This window comes from Aphis gossypii, chromosome 1 (genome assembly GCF_020184175.1).
Source record: "Aphis gossypii isolate Hap1 chromosome 1, ASM2018417v2, whole genome shotgun sequence".
Taxonomy (NCBI): domain Eukaryota; kingdom Metazoa; phylum Arthropoda; class Insecta; order Hemiptera; family Aphididae; genus Aphis; species Aphis gossypii.
In genome coordinates this window covers 47,761,205-47,781,585 of record NC_065530.1, presented here as the reverse complement: position 1 = coordinate 47,781,585, position 20,381 = coordinate 47,761,205, and the positions used below count along the sequence as shown (strand labels likewise).

At 24.9% G+C, this 20,381-nt stretch overlaps 1 protein-coding gene across 1 annotated transcript in view; it reads right to left on the bottom strand.

Annotated features, from left to right (window-relative positions):
* Positions 1-9,139: 9,139 nt before the first annotated feature.
* LOC114125727 (uncharacterized) overlaps positions 9,140-20,381 on the bottom strand; it is a 76,522-nt gene continuing 65,280 nt past the window's right edge. The window contains exons 6-7 of the mRNA XM_027989493.2: positions 9,813-10,026; positions 9,140-9,405 (exon numbers count right to left, since the gene is read on the bottom strand). Coding sequence (XP_027845294.2) covers positions 9,326-9,405; positions 9,813-10,026 — 294 coding nt within the window. The 3' untranslated portion in view covers positions 9,140-9,325. The remainder of the gene's footprint in view (positions 9,406-9,812; positions 10,027-20,381) is intronic.

The window sequence follows — 20,381 nt, the reverse complement described above, 5'->3', positions numbered from 1 at the left end:
AATATATACGTGATGATAATAAGTTATAGATATGAAGGTGAAAAGATACAGGTGGAAAGAAAGAAATACATTAAAACAAAAATAAAAATGAAAATTGTAAAAAAAAAAAATATGCTTTTTAATTTTTATTGTATAAACCTACCGAAAGATATAAAATAAAAACCATAAGGTAATCAATAATGTTGGAATTCTGTGGTAGAATATTCATTTAAACTACACTGGGAATAAGTTCGTGATATTTTCGTATTATTATTATCAGAAGAGTATACTGTTTTAGATATAACAAGTGACGGATCGACGAATTAATTGTATATATAAAAATAAAAGATTTCATTTAGTGGTTTATTTTTCGTTACACCAACAACAACATTTACTAATTATAAGTGAATACACCTATATATAATTATAATAATAAACTATTATATTTTGTTTACACTTTTGCAGTATTGCATTCGTTTGGACGATTTCCTTATGGTTACTTTTGATGTGACAGATATACAATGTTTTGGCATATGCAAATTTAAATTACACTTGTGTCACTTGTGTGGAACAATTCCCATAATTATCAAGGGAAATTATCACAACTTTGTTACTTCTTCAGTTTTCTGTTTCATTAAGTGCATGTAAGTATATACTATATTATGTATATATAATAATATATAAATATAAATGCATATATATACAATATAATATGAAATTCAAGGCTCTAGGCATTATCACGAAGTTTACCTATGAATAATTAATGAAGCGCTACAAATTATTCAAATTAATATTATGAGTATTATTTTTTTTAATAAATATAATATTAGGAAGGTGAAAATGAAAAAAAAATATATATTTTTTTAGAGAGTAAATATACTATAGAATTTGTGGACGAATAAAAACGGTTTATTTAAAATCCATTAAAACCCGTGGATCAAAATAGCGATAAATATAAATAACTAGCACTTTCCTTCTTTATATAAAACAGACTAATTAAATAAAGACGGAAGTAAAAACCAGGAGGTGCGTATATACAATATACATATTATTACTGTATTATTTATACTTTTTTGCCACATTCTATTGTCCAAATGACCATTATGTGAATAATAATATATCGATTTTTGTCGGCCAGTTCAAACAATAACTTTGTATTATTATTAATATAATAACGTGAGTGAAACAGATGTGGTGGAGGTGCAGGTGATCAGTTACTATTGTATATTATAATTTAATATATACTTATTACTTACCCTCGCCAATGTATGTTGCAACGATGTGACTTTCCGCTTATGTCATTTTTTTTATTCTTTTAATAACTCCCTGCTATATCGAATATCTGCTTCCCTTCACAGTAAATTAGTATTCGTTTAAGGACGAGTAGGGTGTGCCGTAATATTAAACGTAAAGGATATGATTCGCGTGACCACATTCACAAACAAAACTTTTTATATACATTTCAAACCGAAAGAGGAAGCTTTATATACTATACACATACATTTATTTATACATTTATATTAGTTTTATAGTAAAAAGCTTTTTTTAGTTTCGAAAAACATTTTTATACCGCGAATGTGGCTCGTGAACTTTAGTGTAGTACAATGTGTGCAATTAAAATAACAACAATTTCAAGAAAACATAATCGTGTAAGAAGTGTATAATAATATCTTGTTTTTGTATCGGTTTCTTCGAGCACGTTTTCTTGTTTTAATACCTTATTTAAACTTTGTGTTATATAAAATATAAAATGATATTTATCTCTAAAATTACCCCATATGAACTGTTAGTGTATACAATACATTTAAACACGTTCAGAGGCATAAACAAAATAATATAATTATTATAATAATTATAAAATGCAAAATACTAAAATACTTCATACGCTGTGTAAGTCACAACCATTCGTCCATCTATTATTCTCTCCAACATTTCATCCTTTGTGCATAATATATTATGTTTGCAACACCTAGTGATTTCCATTTGCACGTGTGTATATCCATATCTTTATCAGACGATAAAAAAATAATCGATTTACCAAGATAAAATGTTTATTTTATTTCACCTACTTGTTGCAGATACAATGGTTAATAAATATTATTCGTGTATACCAATTGTATAAGTATAGTAGAACCAATAATCTATTTGTTTGTTAAAATAAAAATATTTGATAAATCAATCAATCAATATTTGTTTTAATTAAAATAAAAAGGAATTATATATTATATTATTATCATATAATATAGAAAAAATCTAACTTAATGTACACTATAACATTTTGAATGAAGTAAAACGCTTTAAAAATACTTATTATTCGCATTTAAATAAATGGTATATTACAGTATTAGTAATATAATATTATTATTAATATACTATTACAATTATATAAAAAGGATTCAAATACAAGTAAAAATATTTTCTTTCTATAACCAAATTTATTTTAAAATAATCGTTTTAATGACTATAAGTATAGGTAATTACTAAAATCATTGATTATAATTATTAAATTATTTTTTAAATAATAAACGTTTATGAAATAAATGAAATTTTTATTATTGATAAAAAACATTTAAATACAAATATGTATCTATGTGACATACTAAAAATCAATTTATATAAAATTTTAAAATAACTCACAAGATTGCATTACTCTAATGCTATCTTATAGTAAATAGTGTAATAAACAGAAGATATTACGTACTTTCCGTATATAATAGTGTATATCGTACGGTTAAGTGGTGTTAAGCGTTTATTTACAATAAATTCGATTCACGAGAATCCGCAGATCTAATCTGAGAATACAGTTTAAAATACTTAGAGATAGTATTGCAGATGTATACAGAGTGATTTTTTTTCGTGTAGAACGAGAATATAACATCGTATAGCTATATCTATAATTTGATTTTTTTATTGTTCTAGACGTATTTTTGTGTTTGAAATATTATACGTATTATGTTATTAAAACTCTCGAAACCCAAAAGTAAATTATATTATAATATTTAATATACGACCGTACATAGAAAGACTGAAAAAAATAAATATCACCCTGTACACTGAACTCAATACGTGTTATAGGTATACCGATAATAATGGGCTACCTACTGCTAGTCCCGGCCATTATACGGAAGTGAAATTTCACAACGATAATTTTTACGATTATATATATAAAATATATATACATGTGCGTAAGTATACGATAATACTTTGCAAGTATATATCTTTGTGCGTGTATTTGCCGGCCGAGGAAAATCGTTCTTTAGTAAAAAAAAAAAAAAAAACCGGCTGTTATCCTTGCGTATACGACCTCGGCTAAGCCCTCGGCCTCAGAAGATATCCGCGAGCGCAGATCGCAGTGCGAAAAGGAATCGAATAAAACGCTCTTCGTCTTGCGCGGTCGGTCAGCCGTTCGTTTGCAATTTAACGGGTATACTGTACATTGTGTGTGTGTGTATATAGACTCCGGTAAAACGTTATTGCCCGGCAAGTCTCGGAGCTCCCTTTAATAACGAATTTGGCAAATCCCAATGGACGAGCCTGTTTTATTGTACTGCTGCTGCCGGATGATTTTTTTCCCTGTACCTAATGTATATATATTATACTACCGCCATACACACACACACATTTGGTATATCGTACCCATATATTGGTACCCATCTCGACTTAGGACGACCAACGGGTTTTGGTAAATTGTTTCGGAGTGATTCTTCCGGTGTCGATGCGTGTGTGGTCGGAAATTAGACGGAACGGTCAGACGCTCACGATTTCGGAACCATTTCCGACAACGAATAAGCCGTTAAACCTATGTACATTGACGATATGCGGAAGCAAGCTTACTTAATTATTTGTTAGTTCTCGAGGGTTGATAAAACCCACAAATCTTAAGAAAATTGAATCAAAATTACTTTAAAACAACAATTTAATTATAACTATAATAATATACTTTATTATATTAAGATTATTTCAAAACAACTATAATCATGACAGTTATTACCTAAAGGTGTATACCTAATATTGATGAAACAACGTCATACAAAATAAATAAGTTATTGTTACCTATATGCATTATTATATTAATATTATTTAGAATTCCATCACTACCTATTTATTTATACATGATTAATTTACACGTAACGATAATATATTGAATTCTATATTATGTTTATTGGTTATTTATTCAAAACTGTTCAGCTATAATTAAATTTTGTTTATTTAAGTAAACTTTATTTAACTTTAAAAATATCATTAATAATACCGTATTATATTACTTATATAGGTATTAGAATTATTAACATTTGCAAAAAAGTATATTAAATTGTAAAGTGGTGAAAAAATCCACCTGATTTAAAAGTTCTGTAATTTTAAATTATTTTACATTAAGTTTAGTATAAAAAAGAAAAAATATTCAAGGAATTTAAATCATAATACGTTTTATGCCCCTTTTTCACTAATGAATTACTCGGTTAAACAAAAATAATGCAGTAAGAAAAAGTTTAAGACTTCAAATGCTATTAGGTAAATTATAATCATTAAAACTTGATATTTTAATTCTGCATTATTCATAAATGGAAACAATTATTTTAATATACGTACACGGGTATAAATATTTATTTTGTATTTAAATAAATAACGCTCTGGAAACCATTTATAATCAGTTATTTGAAATCTACACCAATATCAATTGTAATAAATAAATACGAAGTACATTTAAATGTTAAATATATGAGAGTAGGTACCTTCTTTAACTTATGATTGATTGAATAGTTTCATATGAAACTCAAAACAATATTATTTTATTAGTACAGCAAATATTTTTTCCTAGGTAGGTATAACTTTGCTCAATGGCATTCTTTCGTTCACTTTTGAATTTACAAATATATAACAATGCAAAGTCACTTTTATATTTTATTTCAATTTTTTGAAATTATGATAAATTATTTTGATAGTTGTCATTATAATATGATGTTGGTAGATATTATACTTCATAGACATTTATATTATAAATATATTTATATGTGTATAGTAACTTATGCTGAAGGCTCGAGAATTAGGCCACAATGAAACTTTTTTTCAAAAAAGTATAAAGTAAATGGGCTACTAAAATTTTACATTTATATCAAGTACCTAGTCTTGGTGATTGGATAAAATAAGATAAGATAAGCTTATAAAGATAAAATATAAGCATAAGATCATTAAAAGCCAGGAAATACATTTTAGTTAGAAAAAAATTATATTTTTAATGAAATTAAAAATACAAAGAGGAGAGAAAAACTATATTTGAATTTGTGAAAACTATATTGCGTTATTTAAAAATAAATTAATAATTATTTGACGAACTGTATCTGTATGTATATAATTTTATATATGTAATTTATTGAAAAAAAAAAACAATTTTGTTTACTATAAAAGAACTAAAATTATAAATTGTACAATATATTCCTATACTTTTGTGTTATACATTTATAGCCCAATGGCAAATGCCAAGTAATAAAATATAAACAAAATATTGAATACCTATGAAACAGATAGAATAAATGTAGCCCAATTGCTGGCCTCCCTTGTGATAAATAATATAATATAGTGTTAAGTTTCTACTTATTTCGATTAGAACTCATAAATATTTATTTTCTATTGATTGATTTAGCTAAAAGAAATATGTGTATAAATTTACATTTAAAATTCATTCTTGGGAATTCAATGTAGGTATTGAAATACAGGTTCGAGAGAATGTGTTTACCTTTTTAATGAAAACTAAAAAAAAAAACGACAAAAATATTTAATTTCCTAAGTAGAAATTATTTTTTTGGATTACAACTCACGTTTTCTTATACAAATATAAGAATTGCTTTTAAACGTTTTAAATGATTTGACTAACAAATTTGATATCAAATATTCTAATATTTTAAAAGCTTTGTTTTTTTTTTTATATATATTCTGAGTCGAAGAAACGATTGACTGCTCAGCTGTATGCATTTACAGCAAAAACCACTTGATAACAGGTCCAAAAAATACTTAAAAACATATTATAAGTAGGAAGAAACGTCAAATATTTATAATTGAGTTTACGCTGTTTACGCTATTAAATAGCTCCTGAGATTTTATACCTAGTGAATGAAATTCTTATTTTCTTATTTTAATGTATAGAAATCACTGTAGTAGTTATTGTAATTATCGTTAGCAGTGTTAGCACTGAGTATAAATGGCAACAGAGTGTAAAAATGTAAAACGAATAATTGACTTGGTACTTACTGGTAAATGATTATATTTTGGTATTTTACAAGACTTACTTGATAATTTTACGGCGTAGATGAGAATGTACCATTGATATTTGAAACGTTGTTTAATAGTTCATACCGCTAAAATAGAGAGTTGTTCACTATATTATTGTATATATATATTTAGGTGAACATATTTTACACAGAAAAAATTAAAAATATCTACAAGTCTGTTTTTTTCATGAATCAGTAATTTTGATTGGAACATTTTATTAGAACAACAATATACGTTCAATTATAGTAACACTACTACTTTCAATATTTTTTATATGAATACTTAAATAATATATCATACGTATATTATCATTATCCACCACCATTGTTTTTAAATATATGTGTAATATATATTATACAGTATTACATACAAGACAGTAAAAGACTGTACCTATTCGGCATTGATGATACTTTATGTCAGTTAATAATCATCATATTTTATCTATCTTATATTTTACTTAAAGTCCTATTTTTTAAACACACCATGAAAGCTTTTTACCAATAACATAAAAAATTATCATACTATCTAACTTTTATAATGATTTAGCTTAGTGATAGTGTATTAATGAATTGTAAGAACTTTATACATTCACTGTAATAATGTAATATGAACGTGATTCAGTTGAACAAATAATGTTACTATAATAATTGTACCTATGTTTTTTCTCAGCTCGTCGAGCACCATATTTGGATATTTCTAGGAATGTTCTGTGTAATAAACACGAAGACTACTAAAAGTTGAAAACTTATATGCCAGTAAAAATAAATTCGAGTGCTATGGAAAATTGCTCTTGGATGCGTCCTTTGGCATTCTTAGAAATCGGATAACTCATGCTTAAGATTCAACTGTTGAAGATACAATTTGTTGAGTACTTACGTATTATATTACTTCTTTTTGAAACTATTGTTGTGAAAATCAGCTCGGCTTGCTATTTTTTCAGCCGTTAAAAAAAATGAAATACCTTTGATAATTTATAATAAATATTCTACGGATATCTTATTGTAAGAGGTAAATATAAGTATTAAATAGGAACATCATAATATATGTTACATGATAATATATCAAATTTAAATGTGATTAACAATAAATGATAAAAGTTTATAGCAAATATAAAATAAATATAATTATGTATATTGCATATAAAATATTTATATACTATTATATACATTATACATAATAATTTGTATACAAAAAGAATCATCTGATGTAGGAGCTAATTAATTAATATCAATTAATTAGTTACAAATTACAATCATAATACAATAGCCAAATCTTATACAATATCATGTTAAAGAATCATTATCAATCATTATAATCATGTATTTTAATTTATATTACAACTATAGAAAAACTTGGTATTTATAAACAAATTATAAATTTAAATACAAATAAAGGATATGACTTCGTGTAAATATATCTGGGTAGTCTGAAGCAACAGTTAATGCAATCCAGCTCATGAATAATATTTTAACGGTTATTTTTAGATTACTTAATATAATATTTATATATACATATTATACATATTATAATAAGAGTAACTGGATAAAACTAACATATAATACAATTACCAGTTACTAAAAATTATTGTATCTATGCAGCCGTGATAAAATTCTCTTACTTGAACGATTTATACCATGAAATTATAATATCATCACAATATGTCACAATATGGTTAGATACATTCGTATCTTATCATATATATTTTATTTATTTATTTAAGTCCTTATAAGTAACCCGGTATGCAGTTTTATATGTTTTCATAGGTAAATCTTTATACAACTATAATTCTTTACTTAATTATAGTATTTTATACACTATTCAACAGTGATAACTACGATTGTTTTCAGTATAAGAGTACCTACTCATATTATATTTAACTTTTTACTTGGCTAACTATCGATAAGTAATATGTCATACTAGCTATTAGTCATTATATTTATTTCACTACAATTATTTTTAATTTTATAAAAATTCGTGAAAAAGTTGTTTTTATGATTTAATTTAAAATTAGACATTAATAAGTAGGTACATATCATACTAAAATAATATTAGTAACTATAAGAATTTAATACAGTATTATACACGTGGAATTGACTAGTTTTGGTTGTATTTGAAAAACTCGGTTAATTATTAACTTTATTTTATAACTTGTACTATTTATGCAAAATAAAGATTTAAGTACAATATACGTCATATTCGATTAAGTAAATATATGCACAAAATAAAATTATATAGATATACGATTGATGAGTCGATATGTCAATAAACTAATAGATACATTCTTGTTTATTGAAACAATATCAATGTTTGCAACATTTGCTATTGATAATCATCAATTCGATGTAAATGAAAATCTAATACCTTATTGAAAAATTTTGATCAGATTTTAAATTGGTTAAACTGTACAGTAACTTTTTTATTTTTCAAGTGCCAAGTGCATAAATTAATTATATTTATTTTAGAAAATGTTATTTCATGAATCAATATTATAATATTGTGTCACAAACAAAATAAAAGACACCTTACATAGTAATTTCTAATGTGTACAAGTTATCAATGATATAATTATGAGAAAGAGGTGTTATAAGAGTAGTATAACTACTTCTCGTCGAATGTGCAATTTATTAAAGGTATTGTGAGAAAAACATATTGTATTAAAATAAAGTCTATAAGGTAAATAAATATTGATGAATATATAGGACATATAGGTAGTATATTATTTTATTTTGTTTATCAAGGTTGATATTTTCATAACAATCATTTCCTTAAAAAAACTCCTGGCTATTATCCTACACGATTTAATTTATCTAATAAAAATATATTATTTTTAAATAATTTTTATTGCCACTAGTATTATAAAATGCGAGCAACAAAACGAAGTGAGGATATCATGTAATTTAAAACACATAATTTATTTAACACAAGTAGTACATATTTATTTATATAGGGATTAACTATATCTAATACAATCCAATTTACAAATAAAATACATTTTTCAAAAAATTAAAATATTAGAATAAAATTATTTTTGATATGATATTTTTATTATTTATTTATTAATAATTTGTTTTATTTTATTTTAAAAAAACACATGTATGAAAAATAAAAGTAGGAATACGATGACTCTGCTGGAATTACATTCGCTGGAAGATCCCGTAACTAAAACAATAATAACATCAAATGTTAGTTTATGTCCATAATATGTAGGTACAGTGTTGTGAAAAACATCTTTAAAGATGTTAAGATATTTAGTGGAATTGGATATTTGGTGTTTTGGATAAACATATACAATTGTTAGTCATAAAATATGAATCTCATACTTGATGGTTTACAATCATATAGTTTTATTGTAAAAATCTTTTTAAAATAGACAATATTATTAGCTGAGGGGTGAGAATAACTAAAAAAAAAAAAAATATATATTTTTATAATATTAATAATAAATCATTATGACACTTGAAATTATTCCAAACCGATTTTTAAATGTAATAACAACTGTCAGTATAGTTATACATTTTTTATTTTCGATACAAATGTATAAAATATAAATAAATGTAATTTGTTACCAAGCAGGAGTGCTTCTCTTTTATCTTGTCTGGGCAGCACTTTCTCGTTGTCACTACTCCATAATACGGGTGATAGTACCGCCACACACCTAACCCTCACTGCCCCGTTCAACACAGTTTCCGCGTCTAAAGGTAAATGCAACCCCAAAGTTGTCGTCACAAGTCCTCGAGGGTGTTTTTGTGCTGGGAAACTCTTCAAAGATTCTTCTCTCGCCTGTAAAACACACGCACACACGTATTATATGAACTTACGTAACTCAAAAATGAATAATAATAATAATAATAAATATATATTTATAGCACATCACATACACAATAATCGTGAGTATACGTGCAAAAATCATTATTTTCACATCTACGTAAAATATTTATAAAAAGCTTTGTTTTATCATGTAAAAATTTATTTAGGTATCTCACAAATGGTTTGTACCTATATTATAATATATTCTTCAAAATAATGATGAGAAAACTAATTGGTTGTATGTATATATGTATAATAATAATGATAATAATAGTAAAATTAATGATAGAAATTATTAATTTGAAAATTTATTAGCTATTAGCATTTAATTATTGTTTAGTTACTATAAAATAATTACTATTACATATTATTGCAAACATTTATAAATTATTAAAAAATAATTATTTAAAAAAGAAAAAATCGTTACGATTGTAGCTTTCTTTTCTTTTTTTCTAAATTATAGGTACTTTGAACTAAAATATATTTGCCTTCAGTAGGTTATAAGGGCTTATAGTACCTATCCGTTTTTAGATAAAAAAAATATTTTTTATTAAAGATAATAAGTTTGTTTTAACATTTATTAATTTTAAATTTCATGTTTATTAATTTTATTATTTTTTTTTTTTATGATATACAAATAAAAGCTAGACAAAATCCCAACACTTTTACTCCACCCAAAATAATTTATAAACATAGTTTAAAATTAGTGGAGTAATCATTTACCCCGCACAACTTATTTAAGGTTAACTGTACCTCTTAAGAAAAAAATAAATAATAAAAAGTAACTTTTGGTATTTACTTCTTTTACATTTACTATTTATCAAAATGTATATAAAAGCGTTCATAATATTGTTCAAAATATTAATTAAATTAAAAAAAAATAAACAATAAAAAAACAAATAAACTGGCTATATTAAATAACATAATTTTATTGTGTGTGGCTTGGATTAAGTATATACATTTTATTTCATTAAAAGATGGACAACGTTAAAATAAAAAAAAAAACATAAAGTAAATATAATTTCATTCAATAGTATTCATCAATATTTTTAAATGTATCAACATATAATAATAAAACTAAGAGTTGATGTTTTAGCGAGGAATTTACACTTATTTTATGCTTTTGATTGTACATTAAAAAAGACAAAATAATGAAAAACAATAACATTGAGTATCATAAAAATGAAATATGTTTAGTATTCTGATTGTATATATATATATAACGTTTTATGTCAATAAACCTCTTAGACCAATTGAAATTACATAATAACTGACTAAAGGTTATATTGGGCGTGTCAAAAAATAAAGACAGAGTTTGATGGGCATTTTTAAATTAAAACTCACTGTATTTCATTTGTCATAATATATTATACTAAAATAAAAATAGAATATTTTTTCTATTTAACTTTTCATTATGCATATTATTTTATCCCGATTATTTTGTATTTTTAATTTTTAATATCAAATATATTTTGAAATCAATTGTAATCATTTTCAATTTTTTTAAGCCGTCATTGATCGTCACTCGACTCCTAAATTAACATATTCACATATTCATTAATATCCTATGTTTTAGTATTTTCTAACTGTAATGATATTTTGAATATTATAACTTTTACTAAAATAAAATGAATAAAAATCACGAAAACAGACTCGTTTCAATCGGTGATAAATAAAAACACAAATAAAAATAAAAATAAATGTTTAGCTTTAAATTCTTATGGCTATGTCCCTGCGTTAGAAGGAAGTATTCCACAGGCCATAACCATCATGTAAAAATAACGCGTTCTACGTTTAAATGAAATTTCCCACCAAAATCATTTGTCAGTATACACAATAGAAATTTAAAAAAAAAGATATTTGAGAGGTTTATTTGTCGTTTTTTTTTTTTTTAAATAGTTTACTGGGAGTCATGAATAAATAATATTAACAAATTTAAATTGCTTATCAAATATTCATACTTTGAAAACATGTCATATTATATTTGATGATATTGACACATTTTTTAAGAATTTTTTTAAATAATATAATACCTACCAAAGTGTGCTTTAAATGTAGTTAATAAACTATTGAATAATTTCAAAGTACATTTGTCATTTATCAAACAGGACATATTTATCATTGCATTCATTTTTTGCAATTCCTTATTTTAATATAATAACATTTTACATCAGAGTATAAATTGTTTGATATTTTAAAATATATTTATAAGAGATAAATTATTGGTGAAAGTGATTTTCTTTATAATATATGATTCATGGTTATGTATTTTATGATAATATTTTTAATGATATACTGATAATACATGTATAATGTATATTATAAACGAACGTCTTAAAAATCTTATCCAAACATCTAGATTGTTGAACTTAAAATAAATAAATTTATACGTTAAATAAAGAAACTGAATAATTTAACAGAATCTTGTTTGGACTTCAAAGGTTATTCATTTATTTTGAGTGTTCTCCAATTAAGTAAATAAAAAAAAAATACAGATTCTTCCATAATTTTTATAATATAAACAATAATCATAAGAAGATTTTAAAAACATATTGTGAAATTGAAATGTTTTAATTTAACTGGAAAAAGTGGACCACGAACTTAAAGTTCTATAAAACCATGGTAAATGATCGTTATGTTTCTAGCGTAGGTTTGATTTGGCGAGTAAACCTTCTTGTTGAAATTATAAGTTATTCTTACACAATGTTATAGTGATGAAAATTCGAATTCCCTTCAACTCTTGCTTGACTGTATAATTACGGTTCGTTCACCGGATTTTGGCACAGGGTACCCCCTTAAATGACAAAAAAAAAAAACCACACCGTGACCGAATGCGTGCATGAAGCTTGCGTGTAATAATCCTTTTCACCGGCACATCATATTTTAAACGCCATATTATGCAAAAGACAACCTCGTTAAGAAATTCTGAAGTTATTTATTTATTTACATTTTTTACCTGCTGTTTAAATCGTACTTATATGCAGAAATGTATTTTGTGTAAAAAAATAATGCTATACTAAACGAAAGTCATTAATGGAAACACTGGTAACTAAATCAGTGTACGCGCATCACAATAATTTCAATAACATATTATATTACAAGATTTTAATTTATTTATTATTCACGATTTTAAGCAATAAGTTTCCCATGATTTATAATTTAATAATAATAAACATTATTTTAGATACATTTTTTTTAAGGATTTCATGTTTTATCAAATACATTATAAAATCATTGATCTCTATTTATAAGAATACATACCTATATTAAGTTTAAAATTACGATAAATTACAAACATTAAAAATTAATATTTCATCTTAGTTTTACATTTGAATATGTAATATAATGATTGTTCTATACTCCATATTTATAGTTAACCAATGTAAAGTTTATGCATGGCTATAGAATATCATATAATATGTACATTAAAGGTACAATGACATGTGTACAAAGATATTTCATGAATTATAAAAAAAAAAAACCTTTAACAATACACCAAGTAGGGATTTAACATTATTTCGTTTCTTTATTCTTATATAAATGTTTCTGTATATCATTAAAACGTTCGACAGGGCATCAAACCGTTGAGGATACGTTTTTGAACGCAGTTGATTAATTATTACATTGACATTTATATTAAACTAACAATTAATGCTTCAATCACATTATTTCTATAATATATAGATAATAATTTAATCAAGCGAATTCTGTAAATGTTCCAACGACAAAATGGAAATCAAAATATTTAAAAAAAAAAATCCGACCGCATTTTTAAAATTTGATATAGTATTCTGAATTGCATCTTGAATGTAAATCAAAAATTTCTCATTTTATAACGTTTTTTCTTTTTTTTTTGAGAAAAAAACAAGAAACAAAAGTCGGCAAGTGAGTACCGCTCTGCTGTACATTAGGTGCTGTATGGATCATTATTATATATTATAGGAGTGTTAAATTTGAATCCAATGATAGTTATCATTGTATACGAAAAACGATTCTGAACGAAGATGATTTGTCAGCCTAGGATATAATTTCTAGTGGTTGGTGAAAAAGGTGGTTTAAAAAAACCAGCTTATATTAAAAAATATTTTGAAAATTAAATCACGTAAAGAAAACGCGAATCTTAATAACTGGTAAAATTTTCAAGTATCTACGACTTATACTTTTTGAATAATAACAAATATTTAAAATCGTTTGAGGATAAATCGTTATCATTACGCTATTTCGTTAAAATTTAAAATTCAAACGCACTTAAAATTTTTCCTATAATGATGCTTCGAGTTTTCTCTATAGATACTTGAAGGTAAACTTATGGAAAACTTAGTGTTGTATTTTTAATCCTTAGTTATAAACACAAAAAATTTTATGATTTTTCAACTTCAAATATTTCGCAAATATTCATAATTTTGACGAATTTTCGTCAAAATTAGAACTTCAAATGCTAATAAAAAAAAATTGTGCCTATGTATTCTTATAATTTTTTAATCACTATAAGAATAACATATGAGGAACTTTGTATTAAATTTTCAAGTATTTTGATAGGGCCAAAAAAATTTTATCGACACTTCAAAAATATTTTTTCAGAAAAATTGAAAATTTCAGTTGTCTATAAATAGCTCAAAAAAAGTCAAAATATTTTGAAATTTAAATCACGTAAAGAAAACGCGAATCTTAATAACTGGTAAAATTTTCAAGTATCTACGACTTATACTTTTTGAATAATAACAAATATCAAAAATCGTTTGAGGCTAAACTGTTATTTAACGCGGTTTTTGTAAAAATTTAAATTTCAAACACTCATAAAAATTTTTTGCCTGAATCCGGTAGAGTTTTTTTTACAGATATTTGAAGAAAAATGTATGGAGAACCTTGTACCAAATTTTCAAAACTTAGTTATAAAAGAAAAAAATTTTATGATTTTTCAACTTCAAAATTCTTGCAAATTTTCGCGTTTTCGACAGATTTCGTAAAAATTTGAACTAAAAACGCTTATAAAAAAAAATTGTGACTAACGATTTTTAATTTTTTTTAGCTACATTAAAAACAACTCATAAGGAACCTTGTATTAAATTTTCAAAACTTTTTGGTCATCCAAAAATTTTTTATCGACACTTTAAAAAAAAATTTTCAAAAAAATCGAAAATTTCAGTAGTCTATAAATAACTCAAAAAAAGTCAAAATTTTTGAAAATTTAACTATATACGGATACCACTGACATTAACATTTGGTGAAAATTTCAAGTATTTTCAGTGATTAGTTTTTGAATTACAACCATAAAAAAAAATCGATTTGGTCGAAAACTGGTTTTGCGTAAAAATTGCCGTTTTTCCGTCATTTTTTTTTGTTTTTCTCGATTTTTTTGAAAACTGTTGGAAAATGTTAACTTTTTACCTCTATAATGCACCAAGGATATTCACTTTTACATCGGAAACCACCCCCATTGTTTGAAATTGGAGCATTATTTCGACTAGTTATGCTGTACACAGACACAAAAAAAAAAAAACAAAAAAAAAAAAAAAAAAACATACATCATTGTAAAATCAATACATTCTTCACTCCGTTCAGAATCTAATATTCTATAATAAATTGTGAATATAATATATAAAATACCTACTCCCTTTTAAAGAAGTATCCTTAAATCAAAATACCTTAATGTCACCAGAAGTGAAGTCAATATTTTTACCTTGATAAAATACGTAAAAACAATCCTTAATATAAATTAATAATCAAAAAATCTAATGGATCAGCATGAAAGATTCAGTACGACATTTACGGATACACTTTGACAAAAAACAAACTTAGAAAACTTATATGGATAGTAAAAAAATTAACAAGATTACACAAGAATAATGTAATAATATTATACACCCTATTAAACCAGACCTCAAACCTGCAGATAAAACGCTACAAATACACACAGAATTAATAAAATTGCTACTAACTTCAACATGCCACGAATTTCTGCTTTCCAACAAAAATGAAAAAATACAATTTATCCAAAACAAATTTCCGAGAATAATACTCAAATACGCAAAATTTGCGTGAAATAAACAAATTCACAATGACATAAATTGCACTACGTATCAAAATGGAAATAAATCAATAGGAAAACTTCAATAAAATTCCATGAAAAACCCATAATAGAAGCTCTATTATATTACAAAACAACAACAAATAAATATAAAAACCTAGACTGAAAACACGTCTACCACAAGACATTTTCTTAAAAAATCAATCAAACAATTAACAAAAAAGATATTAATTACTTTTATTTGTTATTTTGGTTTATTTTACTGTTAATATATAGCTGTAAAAATATAAAAATGTATAGAGTTTTATCTATTCAACTCATAATAATTAAAATATAACCACGGAGATACAATATATTATTTTTATACAGAAGTAATAATTGATTATTTTTATAAATTAGATTATTGTTTTAAATATTATTTAGTGCAATTTATATAATAATACATTGCTAAAAATATTTTTTTTCTCAAAAAATCATACGTTAACTGAGATGGTGCTGCTAATAGGTATAGTGTCCGTCTACAAAATCTAATGCCTTTCAAGTTCTTTGCCAATATGAATGTGTAAGCTTTTGAAATATTTGTCAAGTCCAACGGACCGGAATTTATCCATTTCGCGTGTGTCTTAGACCTGAGAGGATTACACATGGTGTATGAGGTGCAGGTGAAATAGATTTTCATTCAACTCAAAAAGCTAATGCTTTGTCACTTTATGAATGGTCGAACTAAAAGACACACGTTTTAGACGCTATAAGTATTAAAAGTATTTTATTCTATATGTATATAATATTTACGTTTCGAAAAATAAAATAAATATTATTGTGTGTACTATTAGACCAAGTTTAGTAGCTTTTGTAAAATTATGTTTTAATTAAATTAAATATATGTAAGTACATTAATTTCAGTTGGGTTTTTCGGGCTTCGGCTTTAAAAGTGAATTATATTATTATTAAGATAAAATTTAAAATTCCACCGTTATATCGGTACAAATCGAGTTAATACATTTTCAAATTAAATTTCAACAATCAACTACCTATAATATTTTTAAGTTACCGACCGTCGTAGTGTTATTTACGTATTCACCGAAACTATTTGGCGTCAGCTCGAAAACGATCTATTTCAACTAATAAACAATGCTTTTTAATTGTGTTTACGTTCCACAAGTCACTATATATAAACATATATATCTATACACAGTAAATGAAACGAGTTGTGTGGAAATTCACGAGCTATGTTTCACTTGTGCGTTAATGTAGTCACTATTTGGACAGCAATTAATTAAACACATGCAGCAAGTGTATATATTAGCGGAATCTCGGTAACGGAATTAAACATGCGAAGCGATAAGGCTATAGGGAAAGCTCCGAGAAAGAATTACGAATCCGAATCGGCTACGTTGACGGCGTCGTTTTGTTCTGTGCGAATTTATCTTTCGCTTAAATCCGATACAGCCGAGGCTGTGGGTTTCATTAGCACGCGTACGTTCGTCTCCCGTCACTGGTGGCAATAAAACCACCTCGGCGAAAATATCCAGTAATAGAAAAAAATAAAAGATTTTATTATTTTTCGCACCCGTAAATATATTATCTCGTACACTTTTTGAACGCTCGAGTTCAATCTAGCTAGCTTTGGGTCGTAAAAAAAAAATTTGTTTTTTTTTCTCTAAACGCTATAAACATATTTTAACGCATTGGCGAATGATGTCGGATTAGATTTAAATCGCTAAGCCCGTTACTACGCAGTTTCCTGTTTTAACTGAAGTAGGTACTCTTTAGGCTTGATCGGATAAGCGAAATTCATCTATTATAATATTATTATTATTATTATACAGTTGTTATTAATTTAAACGTGTTTCGTTGTTGTTTGTAAGTTTCTCAAACAGTTTGGAAATAGTTCCAAAAAAAAACTTGCATATAGGCATGTATCTACTAAACGTTTGTAAACACAGTTTGATAATATTAACTAAATATTACGAGGGACTGACTTAAAAAACTCATAGATATTTCAAATTAATGATGAAAGGTATAATATTAAATAATAATAATATGTATTACCTACTTAAATTGTTTTAAAACTAAAATAATGATACCGTTCATATTTTAAATAAGTACGCATAATAAAATATAAACATACAATAGCTATATTTATTGATATTAGTATAGTAAAATGTAAAATATTAAAATCTCTATATAATTATAACAATTTATTAACACGTAATAAATGCAATCACAAGGCATTTCATTTTTTTAAGCTTGAAAAATTATACACATAACAGTGAAAACTAAATTAAATATTTATTTATTGACAACAACTTTTCAAATTTTATTTTTATTATGTTACCCAGCGAAATGAAAGTTTTTACATTATATTAATAGTTATTATTATTATACATTTCTTCAAGGTAATAATCAAAGGTTATGAATTAAATAACAACAAAAAAAAAAAAAAAAACTTGAAAACTTGAAAACTTAAATGGAACATTTTTAAACAAGTTTAACATTTTGTTGTTCTAATCTGACATTTTAATGGTTGATTGTAATACATTAAATATCTGTTACTTAATTATTTTGTATTATTTCCTCACAACAAGCATGGAATGCGTAACAACTATAAACAATTTATACGTTTTAGTGTCATTCAACCTATGTTTAATTTATCTAATTTATGTTTTAAATATAAGGTACCATTTGTGAGTAAAACGTAATTTGTTTGTTTTTAAATGTATTCAGTTTAAATTCATAGTTGAGCGTGAAATCTAATTACAAGTAACTTCATACATCACGTTTATATTCAAATTATATATTAATATATATTATTTAAATTATAATAGCTTAATAGCTATAAGAAAGTATGAGCGATTAACTTTTTTATCAATTTCAAAATTCTATTAATATTTTATCAATAAATTTTGGTTGTCGTTTACAAATCCTCCTCGTATATGAAAGATTGAAAAGATAAAATATGTATAAATGTATAATATTAGATATAGAAAAACTATGTTAAAATAAAGCTTTATTTTTATCTACATTCAATGCAGCTTAAGTAAATCTTATATTTATATAATATACATATCCATATAACTTGGGTTTTTGAAGTAAAACAAATGTATCGTTTATATATTTGTATATTATTTATACTGAATAAATATAAAGGATAGAACACGTCGTTATTAAATGGAAAAAACGATACGTTTCTTATGTTTCTGCAAAACATGTTACGAAGCGATAAATTTATATGAAATATAAACGAGTATAATACGCTTAAATATAATTTTTATGAAATCCTTTAATATAATTTTAATTAACATACATTTTAATAACTATAATTATTACTAATGGTCTTTTTAACGCGTAATAATATATTTTAACATATTTTTTTATTCCATTAAATTGTTATACATACAAAGAGATAGGAACTGCTTGATTGCAATTGTATGTACGTGTTGTAGTTATCATTGTAAAATTAATTCGTATTACCGTAGCGTGTAAATAGTGTAAGATAAAAATATAATTTAAATTGCGTGTTTATTTGCACCGTCGATCGAGAACTTATGGATAAAAAATTGTAACATTAAAGTTTTAAGTAAAAACAAAATTGTTGTCACGGTACAAAAGAAAGATTCGGAATTTATAATAGCCGGTGAAATATGTAATTTTGTTCCGGTTACTTTGTTGCCAGACATACACACACACTTACTCAAAACGTAGATATAGAATGTATAATATAAATATAGATGGTATCTGCATACAGTCGTTTACTTGCACCGTCTAGAACACAAGGAGGGACGGTAGACGTAGTTTATGACAGTGCAAAATTATATTAATATTATAATCTGTCTTTGAGCAGACTATTTCATATCGGGAATATTATTACCGCAAAAGGGTCATATATTGTGTCCAGAGACCTATATAGAAACACGTGCATCTACTGCAGTTATCGAAAACGACAAAACTGGAGGGAAACCATTTATTTACGGTTTATTTTCTATATTATTATCTTAATATACGAGTGTTGAATCGAAATACTCGTATTTTACTTTTATTCCAATTTGCGATTAAAATAACTGAAAATAGTATTTTTTTTTTTTTTTTTAAATAGACTTACTTAATTTATACTAGTTTAAGCTGTACGTAATAAAAGTAACACAAACATAATTCCAATCGTCCATTTTATATTAACGTTTCAATAATACAGAGAACATACTTTATCGAATGTATGTCAATGACATACTCAATAGATTTTATTTTTAAAATTTTTCTTTGTTTTAAATTCTAAAAAAGCAAACTTTGTTAAGATTTTTTA